Source organism: Chaetodon auriga, chromosome 1, assembly GCF_051107435.1.
Source record: "Chaetodon auriga isolate fChaAug3 chromosome 1, fChaAug3.hap1, whole genome shotgun sequence".
Lineage (NCBI taxonomy): Eukaryota > Metazoa > Chordata > Actinopteri > Chaetodontiformes > Chaetodontidae > Chaetodon > Chaetodon auriga.
This window is the reverse complement of record NC_135074.1, coordinates 33,576,879-33,594,565: the sequence shown is the minus strand read 5'-3', so window position 1 is coordinate 33,594,565 and position 17,687 is coordinate 33,576,879. Positions and strand designations below refer to the sequence as shown.

The window sequence follows — 17,687 nt, the reverse complement described above, 5'->3', positions numbered from 1 at the left end:
AAGAAGATAGAAAAAACAATCCTCTGCACCATGAAATGAATTTCACATTTCACAATCTCCATTTAATCAACATGCTTCAATCACATCCTGAAAGACCACATGCCACTTTGACAGCATCATGTGTTTCAGATTTGTATTCAATTATTTTGTTTTACTGATAGGGTTTGATAATTTATATCAGAAGCCAACCGTCACTCCTGCTGCATAAATTTACATATCCTTTGCAGAATGTGTAAGATGTGTACCATTCTAATAAAAAATATGACTGATCAGTCAAAATACATTTCTTTTATTTTTAATGGGATTCAGATAAACTATAAGGCATCACAGAATGTCTCAAAAGCATCAAACAAAACATCAAGAAAATACTGAGATGGTTCCTGTTCAAAAGTTTGCAGACCCTTAGTTCCTAAAACTGTGTATTGCCCCCTTTAGTATCGATGATGGTTTGCAGTCTTTAGTGACAGATGTGGATGAGGGCCTTTATTTTCACAGGTGGTAAAGCTGCCCATTCTCCTTGGCAAAAAGTTCATAGGCCCCAAGAATTCTTGAGCTGTCTTGCATGAACTGCACTTTCTCCCCAAAGTGGCACAATGATGTTGATGTCAGGAGACCAGAATGGCCACTCCATAACCTTCACTTTTTCCAGCTGTAACCACTGAAAGGTCCGTTGGCATTGTGTTTTGGATTATCATCATGTTGGAAAGTCATAGTGCGTCCCCTGCGCAGCTTCCACGCTGATGAATGCCAATTGTCCCCCAGTATTTTCTCATAACATGCTGCATTCATTTTTCCATCTGACTGAATTTCTTGAGTCACTGTAGCTCACATACTCCAAACACATCAAAGCTCCATCCCTATGCTTCAGAGAGGGGACTGTGTACTTTCATCATAGGCCTCGTTGGCTCCTCTCCAAACATTTTATGTTTATGGTTGTGACCATTACTTTCAGTTTTGATCAGTTTTTGTGTCTGAAACCTTTCTTGGGCTACCTGACTGTGTCTTGGTATCAACAGAACCCCTAATTTTCCATTTCTTTATCAGTTTCAAAACTACTGACTAGCATTTTCAAATCTCTTCATATATTTTAAAGTCCTTTGCCTGATTTCTAAAGTTCAACTACTTTTTCTCACAAGTCTTTTGACAGTTCTTTTGCTTTGCCCATAGCTTAATATCCAACAAAGTCATTGCAACCCTGTATGACACGTGCAAGGCTCTCTCAAGAGCTAAGAAACTCTGTGACTATTTATATACAGACGCTAATTACAATCAAATATGTCTCAAGTGGGGAAACTACCCTTAGTAGCCATTTCAACCTGTATGTGTCAACCTGTGTGTATATTATCAAGCCAAATATTACAGGGTATGTAAACTGTTGATCAAGACCATTTGGTTGATTTTATCATTTAAAAAAGGGCAGACAATTGTGTGATACTGAATGGCATCATCTGACCACTATCCTTAAATAAATGTATATATTAACAGTTCTTTAAAAAAAAAAAAAAAAAAAAAAAAAAAAAAAGGGCCAATAATGTCACAAATTTTCCAAGGGTTATATAAAATTATGAGCACAACTATGTGTGAGTGTGTGTGTGTACACCACACACACACTCACACACATTGTTTAACAAGCTGCTGGGCTTCACTTGAGTTTCAAGGAAGTAAAAACTATTCAAAAGCATGAACAAAAACAGGTTTACATGACAACTGAAGGTACAACCTGCCAAAGAATTAAGTTTCTAAAATCCACTCTGTTCACATCTGCTTTTCCCTATTTTAGCCATAATCTCATCTGTCAGCAGTGAAGACTGCCATCAAGATTGCTGATGTGAAACCATTGCATTTCCCCATATTACGTTCAGTTACTGATGACAGACTCACATAGAGAAAACAAGCACCAGCTTCAAATAACACTGTATGTAATGTTCATCATTCTCGCCTGCATGTCGATAACATTACCTTTAAACTATAAGTCTGATGATAGTCAATATTACTATTTTTGTCAATATATCCCATCTTCAGCATGAGTGTTAAAGCCTGATATATCTCATTCATCTGTGCCACAGAGCTCCATTGTTTTACTTTTAATACTTTGTTTATTTTGTCAATAAAATTTCAGTATTTTCACTTAAATAACATTTATAATGCAGGGATTTACCAGTGCAGTATGTTCACATTGTGGTATTACTACCTTTACTTAACTAAACAATTTTACTCCTTCCACCAATAAAATTTAATGGGATTTATTAATAGTAAGAAAGTGTAGAGTAGCATCTTTCAGCATTTTACCCATCAAAGTGAAATTATGTGATAATGGCTTAAATACTTGGCAGGACATGAAAACAACAAAACAAGAGAAGCTGTAGCTTTGTATGAAACATTCACAATGTGAATTCATGTCATAAAATCAAACAAAAAAAGACATTTTGTCTACATAAAGCTTCAGAGCAAAAACCTTTCTTTGTTTTTGATCATATTTAAAGTCACACTGTCATGTGTTGTCATGACAATGTCTGATCTGTCAGGGACGGGACTCAAGGATTGTGATGAGTTGGGGTGTCACGTTTTTGACTGTAAATCAGAAATCAATCGACTGGTGGCCTGCAGCTGCACTTTTCACTGTCGGAGTCGGATATGCTTCCAGTTCTTTGACCCTCACTGTCCACCATCACCGAAGTTATCCAGCAGTTAACTCAGTGTTTTTGCTGGTAATATCTATCTGTGGTAAGTAGCCTTTATCATAACTCTGCTCTGAATGCAGGAGTGTGCCATAGTAACACTGCATGAACAGGAACTTTTTATGTCTCCTCTGTAATGGCATACACAACACACAGCCTTGCTGTTACTGTTGTGCTTAGCCTGCCACATTACAGGTGACTAAAGAAACGTAACCACCTCTTATAGCATGACACACTTTTCTTCTACTACAGTAACATGCTGGCACCAAGAGAGACTCACATCTCACAGCAAACCACTAGTCTATATCATGCGCTAGAGTTCAGGTTACCCGCAAGACCTCCTTCTTTTGCGTCAGAAAAATCAAGTTGTTGTAAGGTACCCTTCACACATCTACTGACTCTTCATTTAATTTTTGTGTTGAACAGTTTGTTCCTAATTCACTGGTGAAAATAACTTATTCTTATTACATTTTAAATGAATCCTTTAAATTCAACTGTGTAGCCTTAGTGTGGTACATTCCAGAAAAAGCGAAAAAATGTTGGATATATCACACTATACCTTATAGCCTATCTTTTCAAAGTAGAATTTAAACATAAATGAGAGTTGTCAGGGAATAAAGCCAATAACATGTTATCTTTACAAATCAAGACTCAATAGTGTCACAGTGCTGAAAAAAAAGGTTAAATCTAGAATGGAATCATGACCTTAAAAATTAAAGCTAAATTGAATCATGGATTTGGGTAATCATGACACCCCTAGTGATGAGCGTCAGTCTAACATATAATTGTCTATCTAAGGCCTGGTTCGGACTCCACAATTTTTTTGTCTTAAACAATGGCCACCGTGTCAGATTTAACAATCACACTGCCAGAAACTCGCAATGTGTCTTTGCTGGGTGATTGGCCAAAGCACATGAATGACCCTGACCCGTCACGATACGTCTCATCTCAAGATCACGCACAAGTTTAGAGGTCATCAGGAGACGGGTGAAGCAGCTGTCAATCAAATTCACAGAGGCATTGTGTGTGATGCTGCGGTCATGTGTACCAAAAAAAAAAAAAGAAAGACAAAACGTCTGTGGATGCGTGATAACATCAAAAGCAAAAGTAAGAGGTGGAGTAGACTTCAGCCCATTCAGTCATTATTTAAACATCTACTGGGAAGCATCCACATAACAATTAGGATGGATATGAGTTTCACATCCAGTCATTTTATTTCCAGAGTTATCTATTCTACAAGTAGCACGCTTGGTTGTGTTGGCCTCATCAAACAGGCAGCTTTAAAGTCAGATCTGGAATTAGCAATGATGAGCATATTCATGAAGTTAGGACCTGGGATAATGTTATTACACCACAACGACTACTCGCCGGGCTGATGAAAAGCTTCAACTGTTTATCACCAAAATTTTTCTTTTTTGACTTGTCCTCCTCCCTCAAGGTAACGTCAAACAAGCAGGGGTACTGCTGCCAAACGAACTTTCCACTCTTTTCTTTGTCCCACCTGACAGCAGCAGCCTCAGCATCCCTCCTCCTCCTCCTTCCGCTCACCATAGTTATATGACTGTGCTCTGGAGAGAGCACCGGATTGGTCAACTCTCAGGAACATGTTGTGGGAGATGTCACACTAGACGAGTCAAGATAAAAAGCATCTGACATGCAAGTCTTTGCGTTGAGGTATCGTGGGATACCCCAGATGCTGCACAACAGGTCATTTGTTGTGTCACACTACATGAGTACAGATGACTAACTGTCATTCACAATCAGCCATGGCGCTGGTAATTTGTTGGCCATCACAGAATCGGGCTAAAATCGTGTAGTCTGAACCAGGCCTAAAATCATAGTCCACAACGACATATCTCAACATCAATCAGATGGTCAATAATGTCCTGATCTTCTTTCTGCTCTTCAGAGGATAAACCTTGCAGGTTTTAGAGACTCCACGATCTTTCCTGTAGCATCTCCCGCAAAACAAACTGTACCTTTTTAGACCCTCTGCTGCTCTAAGAAGAGATAAATCGGGAAATTGTTTGGTAACACTGTAATTATTCTCCACAGCAGTTTCTGTGCCTCCAAAAGTTTTAAAAAGTTTCAAGTAGGAAGCAGGTCTGCAAGACACCAGTTGATCCTGGCTACAGGGACATCTGTCCTCACGATGCGGCTCTGACATGACATCATGTTACTACATCATATCAGCTGACTGGATTAAAGCAGTCAAAAGGTACATGGAACCCTCCCGTCGTCCACATGTGAAATAAACACTCTTTAGAAAAATAACATAAAACCAATGTGATCTGTTGGAATATGAAGACACAAATCTGTTTAGAAGTGAAGACTCATTTAAAATATTCTGTCATCAGTTTAGGACCACTCTTTCATGCGGAAGTGACATCATACTTTATGGTGCAGCCTCCTGTGGGTTTGTCATGAATCTTAAACTGTGCTTTTCAGGTTCTCTGGCCTCACTGACTTTCAGATGTCATGAATCCATTACATGTCTTCATACAGCAGCATGCCGTTGAAGATGGTGAGGGGCTCCACAGAGTGAGCCAGCTTGCCCATCACCAGGTCAATGCACACTGTATCCCGAGTCTGCAGAGGCAAAATGATGTTGAAGACAGCCAGAGAACCCGGAGTGGTTTTAGCCTCTGCCACAGGGTTGTTCTCCAGGCCTTCGGGCTGGTAGCCTCCAGAGTCCACCCTGGCCATGCCGTAGTTTGACTTAGACAGAACTGCCTCGATCTTCTCATTCTTATGACCAGTCAGGATGGCACTGAAGAAGTAACGTCCATCTATTGGGGCGGTGAAAATACCTGAAGGTGACAAAATTAAGTGCATGTTGAAGCTTAGACTGACACCAGGAAACATTTTAATGAGCGAAGCATCAAATCAAATATTTGTGTTGATGACGTGCTGACATGCTGAGGTAAGCAAGTCATCTCATTACCTGTTTTCCGTTATTGCGTTAGTAGTAGCGTACGGCTGTCGCTCTTGTTCGTGTGTAATTTGCTCTGTCTTTTGTTACAATGGCTTATTACCCATTATTTAAAGTAACATTAGTTCTGCTCAAGCCCTCATAAGTCTGTCTTTTTAGTGACCTCTAATTTTACTTGTCTACAAGCTTGTCTGCTCTGCTAGCCACACCAGTTTAGCCTAGCACCTATCAACGGCTTCTCTCTCTTCCTCTCCGTCTTTCTCCTGCCTGCTGTGCCATATGTTTAGCTACTCCTCTGCCTCCTTTAGTGATGCAGGTACATGTAATAAATGTAGAGTATTTGGTGAGTTGAAGGCGAGGCTTAGTGAAATGGAATCGTGGTTCTGCACCATGGAAACCAAACCATTAGCTGTAGTTACCCAGGCCCCCGTAGCCGGTGCGAACCGACCAAGTGTAGCCGTCCCTCAACAGCTTCCGAGCAGCTGGGAAACCAGGGAGGCTGGGTGAGTCTTCAAAGGAAGCATAGTCCCGAGCTGAAGCCTACGGTTCACCACCAACCACTTCATGTTTCTAACGGGTTCTCCCCACTCAGTCACATAACCACTCAGAAACCAACTCTGATTATTGCCAGCTCCATTGAGAGATACATGAAGTTAGCGACACCAGCGACTATACCTAAATGCTTGCCGGGGGCCAAAGCAGGTGATGTCGAATCAAATTTGAAACTGCTGGCTAAGGATAAGCGTAAATACAGTAAGATTGTTTCTCACGTCGGCGGTAATGACACCTGGTTACGCCAATTGGAGGTCATTAAGATTAATGTGTCATCAAAATCGTCAACACGTATTTTATACCCCATCCCAACTAACCTGCTTAAAGAAGTTTTACCCTTAATTGGCTCTTCCTTATTAGACATCGTCAATCTGTCTTTATCAACATGCTACATACCACAGTCCTTTAAAGTAGCTGTAATAAAACCTCTTTTTAAAAAGCAGACTCTTGATCCAGGGGTTTTTGCCAACTATAGACCTATATCCAACCTTCCCCTTTTCTCAAAAAAAAAAAAAAATTCTTGAGAAAGCAGCTGCTAATCAGCTGTGTGACCTTCTACACAACAATAGTTTATTTGAGGATTTCCAACTAGTCCATGCATTCGTTACTTCCAGGTTACATTATTGCAATTCCTTACTATCCAGCTGGTCAAATTAGAGAATGAGGAAGAGAGATCATATTTCTCAGATATTAGCTGCTCTGCACTGGCTCCCCCTAAAATTTAGAATAGAATTTAAAATCCTTCTCCTTACTTACAAAGTCATAAATGGTCAGGCACCATCTTATCTTAAAGAGCTCATAGTACCTTATTACCCCACTACAACACTGCATTCCCAGAATGCAGGTTTACTTATGGTTCTAAACTCTCCAAAAGCAGAATGGGAGCCACAGCATTTAGCTATCATGCTCCTCTCCTGTGGAACCACCTTCTAGTCATTGTCTGGGAGGCAGACACTGTCTCTGCATTTAAGAGTAGGCTTAAAACTTCCTTTTTGATAAATCTTATAGTAAGAGCTTGATCAGGCTTGTCCTCAACCAGCCCCTAGTTATGCTGCTATAGCATTAGACTGTTGGGGGATCTCCGAAGATACACCTAACACCTATGATCACTCTCACTTCCTGTAGAGAACTGATATGACAAGAAGATTTTGATAAGTAAATCTTCCACAACTGTTTTCAATCATCTAGATGATTCTAATGTACAGGTGTTGATGTGATCTTGTTGCTATGCTAAAATAGGCTTTTTATCACTTTCTCATTCACCTACTCACACTCTGATGGCAGTGAGCTGACATTCAAGCTGCTGTTCTGACCATCAGCAACAGTTTCAGCGTTCAGGGTTCAGTGTCTCGCTGAAAGACTCATTGACACAAGGACAGAAGGAGCTGGAGACAATCTGCTAAACCGCCTCTCATGTTTACCTGTTCTTGGGTCATAGAAGTCTCCTTCATTGACAAAGATCTTGTCAAAGACGATGGTTCCAGCTCTCTCCATGGGGACAGTGAGAGCAGCAGAGAATGACAGTCTGGGTACATGAGCATCAACACCAGGCAGACCTGAAAACACACATGCGCACACAGGCACACACACGCACATTCACGCACAGATATTCAAGTATCCAGTGTGCACAGCTGAGTGACAGTTGGTATAATAACTCTCAGGTTCACTGATTTCACAGTAGACTGTCGTGACTTTTATGTAACCATATTTGTTGTGTACAGTTGCCATGTTTGGTTATGGTAACTTTATCATTTCAATCCATAAATCTGCTGCTGTTTAATTCTAAGAACCAGCAACACTATCTACCATGGCTTGTGGAAACACAATGTTACTGACAGACAAAATACTGCTGATTGGTGAAACCACTCAAACAGATCAACATCTGAAGAGCAGATATTATTGGCTGGTGGAGGAAACTACTTAACAAATCAGGAGCTGTAATGTGTGATTGTAGTTTTTATTTAGGGAGAAAAATTTGTATATATTACATCATAGTTTTTGTTATAGATTATCTTCAATTTAGTTTTTGTCTTGAAAAAAAGTGTCAACAAATATTTGTGTTATACGTTTCATTGAAAAAAAAATTCACACTGGTAGAAAACAGCGACTCATTAAAAGCAAAAAAAAATCTGTGTTCTAATTCACCATAACATTTTAAAATATGAAAATTATTAGTATTATTAGTCAGTATTACATTATTATATATTGTGACTTTATCTTAATGTTGTATTGTTATATATACTGATGTCATAGTAACTGTGACTGCAAGAGCCCTCAGCTCTGCAGAGGGAAGCAGCACTAAGAACACAAAACATTGAGATTATAGTGACGAAAAACATTAAATCAGCTGTCTGAGCCTATTCACTGCCATGGAACCTTATTCTTAAATGAAATACAGATATAATGCGTACCTGGTTCACCTTTTGGACCTGTAAGAAACAAGAGCCAGATGTTAGAAAAGGCAGAAAAATAAAAATAACAATGAGCACAGTACATGCAGACATTTATCTAGTAAATTTGAATTCTGTACAGATGAAATTTATATGTGGAGTATCTTGTTCATTAATTTTACCTCCATATCTTTATAACTGGTACCACTTACTCAAGTTCAGGTTCTTTGTCAACATATCTCTACATTGTGTAGTGAAAAGCTTTGTCCCTCCAGTACTGTGCTTGTCATAGTAACATCAACATCAAAAATATACAAGTACATGCAGCAAAGACAATACATACAACAAAGATAACGTGCAAATATGAAATATGGTGCACATATTAAAGGGATGGTAGGAGGTAACGGTCAACTAACATTAGAGGTGTAGTTTGTCAGGAGCCCAGAGAGCATCTTCATTCAGGATTCGACTGAACGATTGCCCTCGTGGATCTGTTTATTCTACTATAACATCAAGATTTGTGAATATATGAAATATCTGTCATACCTGGCAAACCCCGTGCTCCATTTTCACCTTGACGCCCGGGAGGTCCAAGAGGCCCACGGGGACCCGGGAGCCCATTGAAGCCTCTTTCTCCTGGCGGTCCTGGGGGTCCAGGTAGTCCTGTGTAATGTTATCATATGAACATGTTATGATATGAAGAGAGAATGAACACAAAGGTCTAAGCTCCTAATTTATTGTCGCAAATCTTATCACTCCATTTCCAAAAAAAGTTGGGAGACAGTGTAAAATTAAATAGAAACAGAATGTGTTTATTTGTAAAACACTGAAACTCAATATTTAACTAAAAATAGCACAAAGACAGCATATCAAAGTTTGAAAATTTCATTGTTTTTGAAAATGATACCCTCTATTTAGAATTTGATGCAGCAACATGTTTGAATAAAGTTAACCAGGCTCATGTTTTGCTCTATGCTGCATCACCTCTTCTTTTCACATCATGTCAACATTTGAACTGAGGAGACAAACTGCTGTCATTCTGAAAGAGGAATGGTTCCTCATTCTGGCTTCATGAATGATTTCAGCTGCTAAACGTTTCATAATGCTCCAAACATTTTCAAAGGTAACAGGCTGGACTGTAGGCAGCCGGTTTAGCAGCCCTTTTTCTACGGAGCCATGCTGTTGGAATACGAGCAGAATGTGATTTCAAACCCTGACTCGTCAAACTACAGGCCAGTTTTCCACTTCGCCTCAGTCCATCTTAAATAAACTCAGGACCAGAGAAGGCATGTGAGCAGCTGGGAGATGTTACTTTTTAATTTATCAAAGCAAGGAGACACTTCAAAGTCAAACACTGGGCAGTATCGTCTCAGTCAGAAACAATACAACTCTGCTGCACTGGAAATGTTTAATTCTGATCATCATCAAAGTACCATCAGATATTTAACTGCTACCTGTCATCATTTACGTGCTTCCTTTGAGTCATATAATCAGACATCATGGAGTCCAGGATCATTGGTGGGCTGATGATACACAACTATATCTTAAACCTCTGGGTTTTTGGACAGTTTTTCAGTGTACTGGTGCCTCGAATCTCCTATTTAAAGAACTACATAAATTAAGGATTGAAAGATGCAAGCAAGTAATGTCATTTTTTTTACCACAACTTCTGCTATAACGCCACATGACATTAAAAATGGTTGTAACACCATAAAGCGTAAAGACAAACTGAAGCAGAATTAGAATTTATACAATTTTATTCATTCAAAACAAAAAACGATGTATCCCAGGACCTCAGACAACAAACAAAAACATAAAGTCTCTATTGCACACACAGGCAAAACTATCTCCATTTTTGGCTTTTAGTGTGCACTTGTTTTTTTCAGTGAGAGATCTTGAGATCTCTTCCTAACAAACTGGTTTTGGTGCCTGAACACAACCATTTCAAAGGTGTATCATGTAGTAGGCATGTGTTAAGTGTATTATTGATTTTGCCTGTGATGCACAGAACCGTGAAAAACGATTTCCCCCAGAGACAATAAAGTCTAAAGCGGACTTAGGAATGTCACTCAGTGTTTTATGAATCATGATTTTCATTCGAGGACTGAGCCAAAGCAGCAGAGAAAAAATGTTAAGTGAAGAAACAGAAGTAACAAGAAGCGAAGTAGAAGCTGTATTGAATCATTACTGTGAGACTGAGCAGTAGAAAAAAAATAGAAGAAAACCGAACAGAGTAGAATCTAGCTCACCAGTAAGGTTGTGGTCAGAGAAACTCTGTAGATCCTTGAGGACCTGGTTCAGGCTCGAGTTCAGGTTTTTCATCCTGCTGTAGACGTCATCCTGGTTCTTCTGAATGAAGTCCATGATTCCTCCGTGATGGATGACCGAGTCATTCAGACCAGAAACACATGTCCACAAACTTGACACGTGTCGGTTCAGTCCTGTACATGGAGTACACCACAACACATCACGAAAAAAGGACAAATCGAACACAGCACTCACCACAACACAGGAAACACCACAATATGGGACGCAGTACATATATTTCATTTTCATGTATCCATGTGTTCATCAACAGCCTGCTGACTAAGGTCCACTCTTTACTTGAGACATCCAATCAGAGAGCTTCAGATTTTGTAGCTGGTCAGATAACGGAGGGGTGAAGTTAGACATTAATCTTTGTAGAATAAAGGGAGAATAAAAGGAGGGAATTAGGGAAAATAAAGAAGACACCATCAAAATGAACTGTACCTTCCCTAATCTTGAGGATAGAGTCGGAGACTCCATTCAGCCTCCCACAGACTCCCTCAAGCTTTGACAGCCTCTTCTCCAGTCCGTCTCCAGACCTTTTACAGTCTCCCATCTCCACCAGCAGCGTGCTCTCAAACCGCCGGACATCCCGGTCCATTCCTTCTAGACTGTCTCGGCTGTCCTCGATGTGCTCCGTCACCTCTTGCTGGATTTTGTCCAGCTCAGAGATGATCTTATCTTTGGTGTTTCCTGTCAGTGGTCACAGGATGAATGATTGAACGTTAGTCAAAAAAGGTGCAGCAATGAATGCATAAAGTCAACATTATGTAGCTGGGCTCACCAAGGTCAGTGATGACACTGCCGTGTTTCTGCACCGTGTGTTCAAGCCCCTTCAGGGTGTCGTTTATTGAGCTGAAGGTGAGAATGACCTCAGACAGTTCGCCCTGCAGTGTCTTCAGCTGGTTGTTACTAATGGAGCCTCCGATCACACTGTGGCCATCCAAAGGCTTCTCAGCATCCAACCCAGGTCCACGTCCATTGTTACCACCAGTACCAGTACTACCAGAACCACCACCTATTGGGGGTTTAGTTTGCATTAAACTTTAATTATCCGCTCATAAAAAATGTGCACTCACATTAAAATATTTACCAGCTATTTACCAGAATGTTTCTTTCATTATTGTGGACCAAAACAACAATTTTCAGCACCTTTTCAAAAAACAGAAATTTGTTTTATTATTTAGGAATATGCTGCTGATGGCTTGGAAATAAAAAAATCAGTGTCCTTGTCAGTGCCAGTTGCAGAAAGAGAAAAATCTCTCTGTATCTTCAATTATCTCTATGTTCCGTGAAAAACTGGAACGATATTCAAACAAATGGTAAGAAAAGCAGATGGTGGCTAGTTGGTTTTTGTATTTTCAGGTCAGAGGTGTTACAATTTTTACTAATATAAATGTATATGTCCACTCAGTCTCACAATAAAATGTGAAATAACTATGATGGTCGACAGCACAAAACCTGCAAATTTCACAATAATAGCTCTAAAATTGGGAGAAACCTTTTTCCGGGATATTCTTTTCTATTGTCCTGTGTCCACATTATGTGACTGTCAAGTTTCTAGCAGACATTTCTTTTATTCTCACCAGAAATTGCAATATTTTAAAATATTGCAATATTGTCACATTAAAATGTGTTTTGATAACACTTCTGGTGAGAAATGTATGTGGTACTTTCTTAATCCTCATTCAGTGATTGCATATGATCTTTAGTTTGATAGTTATTACAAAAAAAAAATTTAGGTCTTGCCAGAAAATAGTTTTAGAGCTTTGTGTGGACAGGGACCTGCCTGCATTAAAGAGCAACTACAGCCATATAATACCAGTAGGAGTCCTCTGTTCAGGGTTTGTTTGCTGTTCCTCACTCCAGGCTCAAAACAAAAGGTGAATGTTCTTTTGAAGCTGTAGCTGTAGCTATATATATATATATATATATATATTAGAGGTGCAACATGATAAACATATGATGCCAGCTGACAGCTGCATTAATTACAGCTTCAGGCTCTTGCTGGGTGAAAGGAACACTATATTTCTCATATTTTTCATATGAAATCTGTAGACCTCCACAGTTGTACTGCCTTACAAGGAAAGTGTTGTTAAACCAAATTTTCAAAAAGTAATGGCTCTTTCTGTAAGTGACATTGATATTTTTCATATAAAAACATTTGTTTTTTGGTTTGAAGAGACAAGGATGCGATTGGTCTCAGTCCTTGCTTAAACAGAATTCAGTAGCTGAAGCGACTGCTCAGCTTTGTGAGGCCTGAAAGCTGCTCATTGTTGCTCGAAGCTTTAATTTTGGCCCTTTGGCTTCCTTCTGTTGAGAACAAAAGGACTTAACACTGAATTGTCAATATGCAGGTATATTGTGAATTAGAAAAAAAATGCTCTCCTCAGCCACATATTCCTGGAAATATAAAATAAAATTTAATGAGCAACTTCCCATTCTACAATCACAGGCTATGAAATGCCCTCTGTTAATAGAGATAGCGGCATTTGGAATCAGATTACAGCCAATCGATGACCATGTGAAATGGAATAAAGCCCATCCAGGGCAGACAACTCAAAACAGTGGAATGAGTCCACCCACAATGCACTGCCAGATTAACCCTAACTCAAGCCAGCCTTTCCAAATTTGCATTAAAACTTTTACTGTGGCCACATAACCAGGATCATGCTCATGCTCATTTAATTTTAGACACAAAATCAATCAGTTTGTAATAAATCACCTTTTTGGAACAGGACAGGTAAAGCAGACTGGCTTTGTCTCCAGAGCAAGAGGCTGAGGACCATGGGCAATTTAGCCTTCCACTATCCAAAACTGACCCCCCCCCCCCCCCCCCCCTTAGTTCAGAAAAAAAAGGAGAAATAACAAAAACTGATAGCCATAACATTAACCATCATTTCACTGATTTATCAAGGACACTGGTGTCTTTGTGTTGACAATTGTTTCGGATATAATTAAGGGAAAACCTTAACGTGGACAATGGGCCAAGTCTGTCAAAAATACGTCATCACTGGGACACTCCAAATGCTGGGGCTATATATCATATGCATTCACTGACTGAAGATTATGAAAATACAATATACATGTCTCGCGAGAAATGTTATCAAAATTAATTTTAATGCAGAAATTATTATGAAATATTGTATTTCCCCCTGAGAAAAAAAGTCCACCATTTTTGTTTTGTTTTCACAGAGAAACTTGACCATCACATAACAGAAAGATTCACAGGTTGGCATAACTAAGGGCAGCAGGGTTTCATGAAAATTTATTTGATTGGTTGACCTGACCTGTGGGGATGTCCGGGCTAGCCTTACATTGGCCAGTGCACCTCCTGACATCGTCTTGCAGCAGGCGGACTTCATCCTCCAGTTGTGAACAGACCTGGAAGCAGCCCTCTCTCCCTGAGTCTAGTCTGATCTGGAGTCGGTTGATGTGGCTCTGCATGCGTCCCAGTGCATCTAGGGAATGATTCTTCAGCTTCTGTAGCTCTTCTTCCACCTTCCCACACAACTCGCAGTCCTGCCCCAGCAGCTCTACCTCAGTTACAATTCGGTTAAAGTGTTCGCCATGATCCCCAGTCAAAGCCTTGATCTTGCGGATGTCATGGCTCAGGTCCACAACCTCAGGAATAATTTACATGTTAATATTCATAGTGATCATATCAAATAGTACTAACATATTTACTGTGTTCACAATCATTCATTCATTCATTCATTCATTCATCTTCTATACCCGCGTATCCCTTTCGGGGTTGCGGGGGGCTGGAGCCTATCCCAGCTGGCAATGGGCGAGAGGCAGAGTACACCCTGAACCGGACGCCAGCCGATTGCAGATTTTCACAATCATATCAAACAATAATATAACTATTCTATTCATATCAGTTTTCTATTTACATCACTGTAATCTCATTAAAGTGATTCCAAATGGCACTGCTTGTCTTGCTTTACATACATTAAACATTAAGGAAAATATCAACATGCTGAATTTGTGTTCAAATGTTTAAACTGGTTTATTTTTGTTGTTTGTTGATGTGGACAAGAGTCCAATGTCATCTAGATGTTTTCTTATTCTTCACTGCAGTAGCTCAACAAAATCCTGACTGCATGTTGTCCTGGCTCCACAATGGTGGAGTGAGGACAGGACAGCGGAAACCCGACACATCTTCTGTCACAAAATGAAAACTCACTTCGTAAGACAGCCAAAGAGAAGAAAGAAATCATTTCCATATCTCTTGTTTTGAGAATGTAGAGAAACCTGTATCTCACCTTGTCGTGCAGAGAGTCTCCAGACACTGACAGGTCTTTGAGGCGAGTGTTAAAATGTTGAATCTGATCCTCATTGGCAACCACTCTCCACTCCAGTGACTTCTCTGTTGTATTTTCACTTTCTTCTTCCTGCGTACCTCCTCCTCTAGTTCCTCCTCCTGTAGGTCCTTCTTCCTCTCCACCTTTTTTCCCTTCACCTCCTTCTCCTCTAGGTTGGTCTTCTCCTCCTACTCCCCACCTTCCTCCTCCACCTCCCCGGTCACCAGTAGGTGGTGACCTCCCCCCTCCTCTTTCAGACCCTAAACACCTGCACTCCTCCACCCTCCAGCTCAGTAGGGAGGTATTATTCTCCAGCTTCAACAATCTCTTGTTGTGGTTGTTCACCCTGTCCTTTACCAGTCCTAAGTCCAGCTCCACGTCTGCGATCCTGAAGGCCTGGTCATCAAACCGATCCAGGAACACTGTCCTAAGGTCCCCCAGTTCTCTGTGGAAGTAGTCTTTCAGGTCATTCTCCAGGTATGAGCAGCTCTGTTCAGTCTGCCGCACAGTGTTGTTGATCTGACGCTCCAGGTCTTTCAGGCGATTGTCCAGTCTATCACCTGTCATTACAATATCCCTCCCATCTCCTCCAATTCCACCACCAGCACCAAAACCTCCTCCTCTGAAGCCACCGTTCTCAACATTTCTGCTGCCACCTCCTTCACCCAGCTCCTTGTCAAGGCGGTTCTGCAGAACATCAAAGTTCTCTGAAGCAGAGCTGATCTTGCGCTCAGCATCAGTGATGCGGTTCTGGAGGTCACTGATAGTGTCACAGCATCCTTGTGAATGCACCACCTCCCGTCGCAACCCATCCAGGCCTTGTCGATACTGAACATCCATGGCATTTAGCTGCTTCTCCAGAGCTCGAATCCTCTCTCGGTCCTCTTGTTGCTGTCTGCGCAGATCCTCCACACCAGCCTGGAAAACACACACAGTGAATTTCATCTTACTGAACTACACGTTACTTAAGCAGCACTGTTGTTTACTTTTTTTTTTTTTTTTTGAAGTCATTTACCTCTCACACAGTGTTGGTAGACTTCATGTAATTTTAGATTAGTGGCTCATTTAAGAGGTTGCAATGTGATACCTGACAGGAGGAGCAGGACAGAGACACCCTCCTCTCCAACTCCCTCAGGATCTCTTCCTTCAGTAAGTTCAGCCTTCCACCACTCAGTCCGCCCCCACCTGAGAGACCTCCATCCAGGTCATTCCCTTTCCCATTCACCAAGTGGTTGTTGATGCTGACAAGGGTTTTATCATGTGCCTGTTGGACAACAGACACATCAACTACAGTTTTAATTAAAATTCAATATAAAGACAAAACTGAACCATTTGCACCACCTCCACCTCTGCACATTTCAACAGCCTGACAAACAAACTGCTTCTTCATTACACATGCCACATTAATTGGATCTGTCCATGCTTAATCGGTGTGGATAATCCACCAGACCCCGTAATGTGAAGTGGGCAGGACTCTGTCATGGTGATGGATGCTGAAGGATCATCCCTGGGTCTGCTGTTCTTAAAAGGTTGCAGTTCTTTCTTGATGATTTGCTAAGAGGTAACTCAGATGGATAATAATACAATTAGTAATGGGTACATCCCAGTTTCCTTTTTGATTGATCACATGACCCAGAAATTCATCTGGTTCTCCATCATGATAAACTTTACAATGCTCTAATTCCTGCTCCTGAGTTAAAGAGTAATGACATCACCTCTGTTTCATACCAAGATAAAATACATCTCAGGTTGAATATTAAGCTAATGCCAGCGCTTCGATTTATTTATTTCTGATTCACTCTTTATTTATTTATTTATTTAAAAAGTTGATCTCTTAGTTTGATTAATAAAGAAACCATAAAACTGAAAGATGTATTGGTATTCGGCTACCTCATTTTAGTACTCACGGGTCAAGTAGGAAACAGGGACTCACCTGCGTGCGGTTATCCAGCTGGTCCAGTTTAGTTTGAATGTTGTGAATTGTCTCTTTAATCTCCGGCTGAGCAGCATCAGCAGGGTTTCTTCCCCCCGAAGAGCTACCTCCTCCTCCTCCACTGAATTTCGGTTCGTTGACCTCCTGCTGGAAGCGTTCATTCATGGTATTCAAGGTGGACTGAAGGTCTTGGAGGTTCTTGGTCAGACTCTGGATCTTCTCCTCCATCTGCCTCATCTTCTCGTATTCAGCTCGTCCTGGAAGCAAAGGGAGCAATTTCAGCGCTCCAATCACAGAAGCTTTTACAGTCACATTTGAACAGAGGCAAGGCAACACACCTGACACACGGGTACGATACTAAAGAGTAGTTAATGCTGGTCACCAGCAGAGGTCAGTATAGGTAACACATTACTTCCTATTTCTTTCATACAGATGGAGAAGGTCCTGCTGTTTACTGCATGTTTCATACTATAGTCTGATCACTGAGAAGACAATAATGATAAGCTGCAGGATGGTTCAGTGCACAGTGTGACTCTGATTTACTACATCAAGTTTAATGTTCCACCTGTTAGTTTGTTTTGCTGAGAG

The 17,687-nt window shown here is 40.6% G+C and overlaps 1 protein-coding gene across 2 annotated transcripts in view; it reads right to left on the bottom strand.

The window, feature by feature from the left end:
- Positions 1 to 273: 273 nt before the first annotated feature.
- Positions 274 to 17,687, bottom strand: part of LOC143324047 (EMILIN-1-A-like) — a 58,175-nt gene continuing 40,761 nt past the window's right edge. For both annotated transcript variants that reach the window (XM_076736249.1, XM_076736241.1), the window contains exons 4-14: positions 17,100 to 17,356; positions 16,254 to 16,430; positions 15,128 to 16,084; positions 14,150 to 14,483; positions 11,644 to 11,877; positions 11,304 to 11,552; positions 10,802 to 10,993; positions 9,099 to 9,215; positions 8,574 to 8,591; positions 7,584 to 7,718; positions 274 to 5,488 (exon numbers count right to left, since the gene is read on the bottom strand). In XM_076736249.1, coding sequence (XP_076592364.1) covers positions 5,166 to 5,488; positions 7,584 to 7,718; positions 8,574 to 8,591; positions 9,099 to 9,215; positions 10,802 to 10,993; positions 11,304 to 11,552; positions 11,644 to 11,877; positions 14,150 to 14,483; positions 15,128 to 16,084; positions 16,254 to 16,430; positions 17,100 to 17,356 — 2,993 coding nt within the window. In that variant the 3' untranslated portion in view covers positions 274 to 5,165. The remainder of the gene's footprint in view (positions 5,489 to 7,583; positions 7,719 to 8,573; positions 8,592 to 9,098; positions 9,216 to 10,801; positions 10,994 to 11,303; positions 11,553 to 11,643; positions 11,878 to 14,149; positions 14,484 to 15,127; positions 16,085 to 16,253; positions 16,431 to 17,099; positions 17,357 to 17,687) is intronic.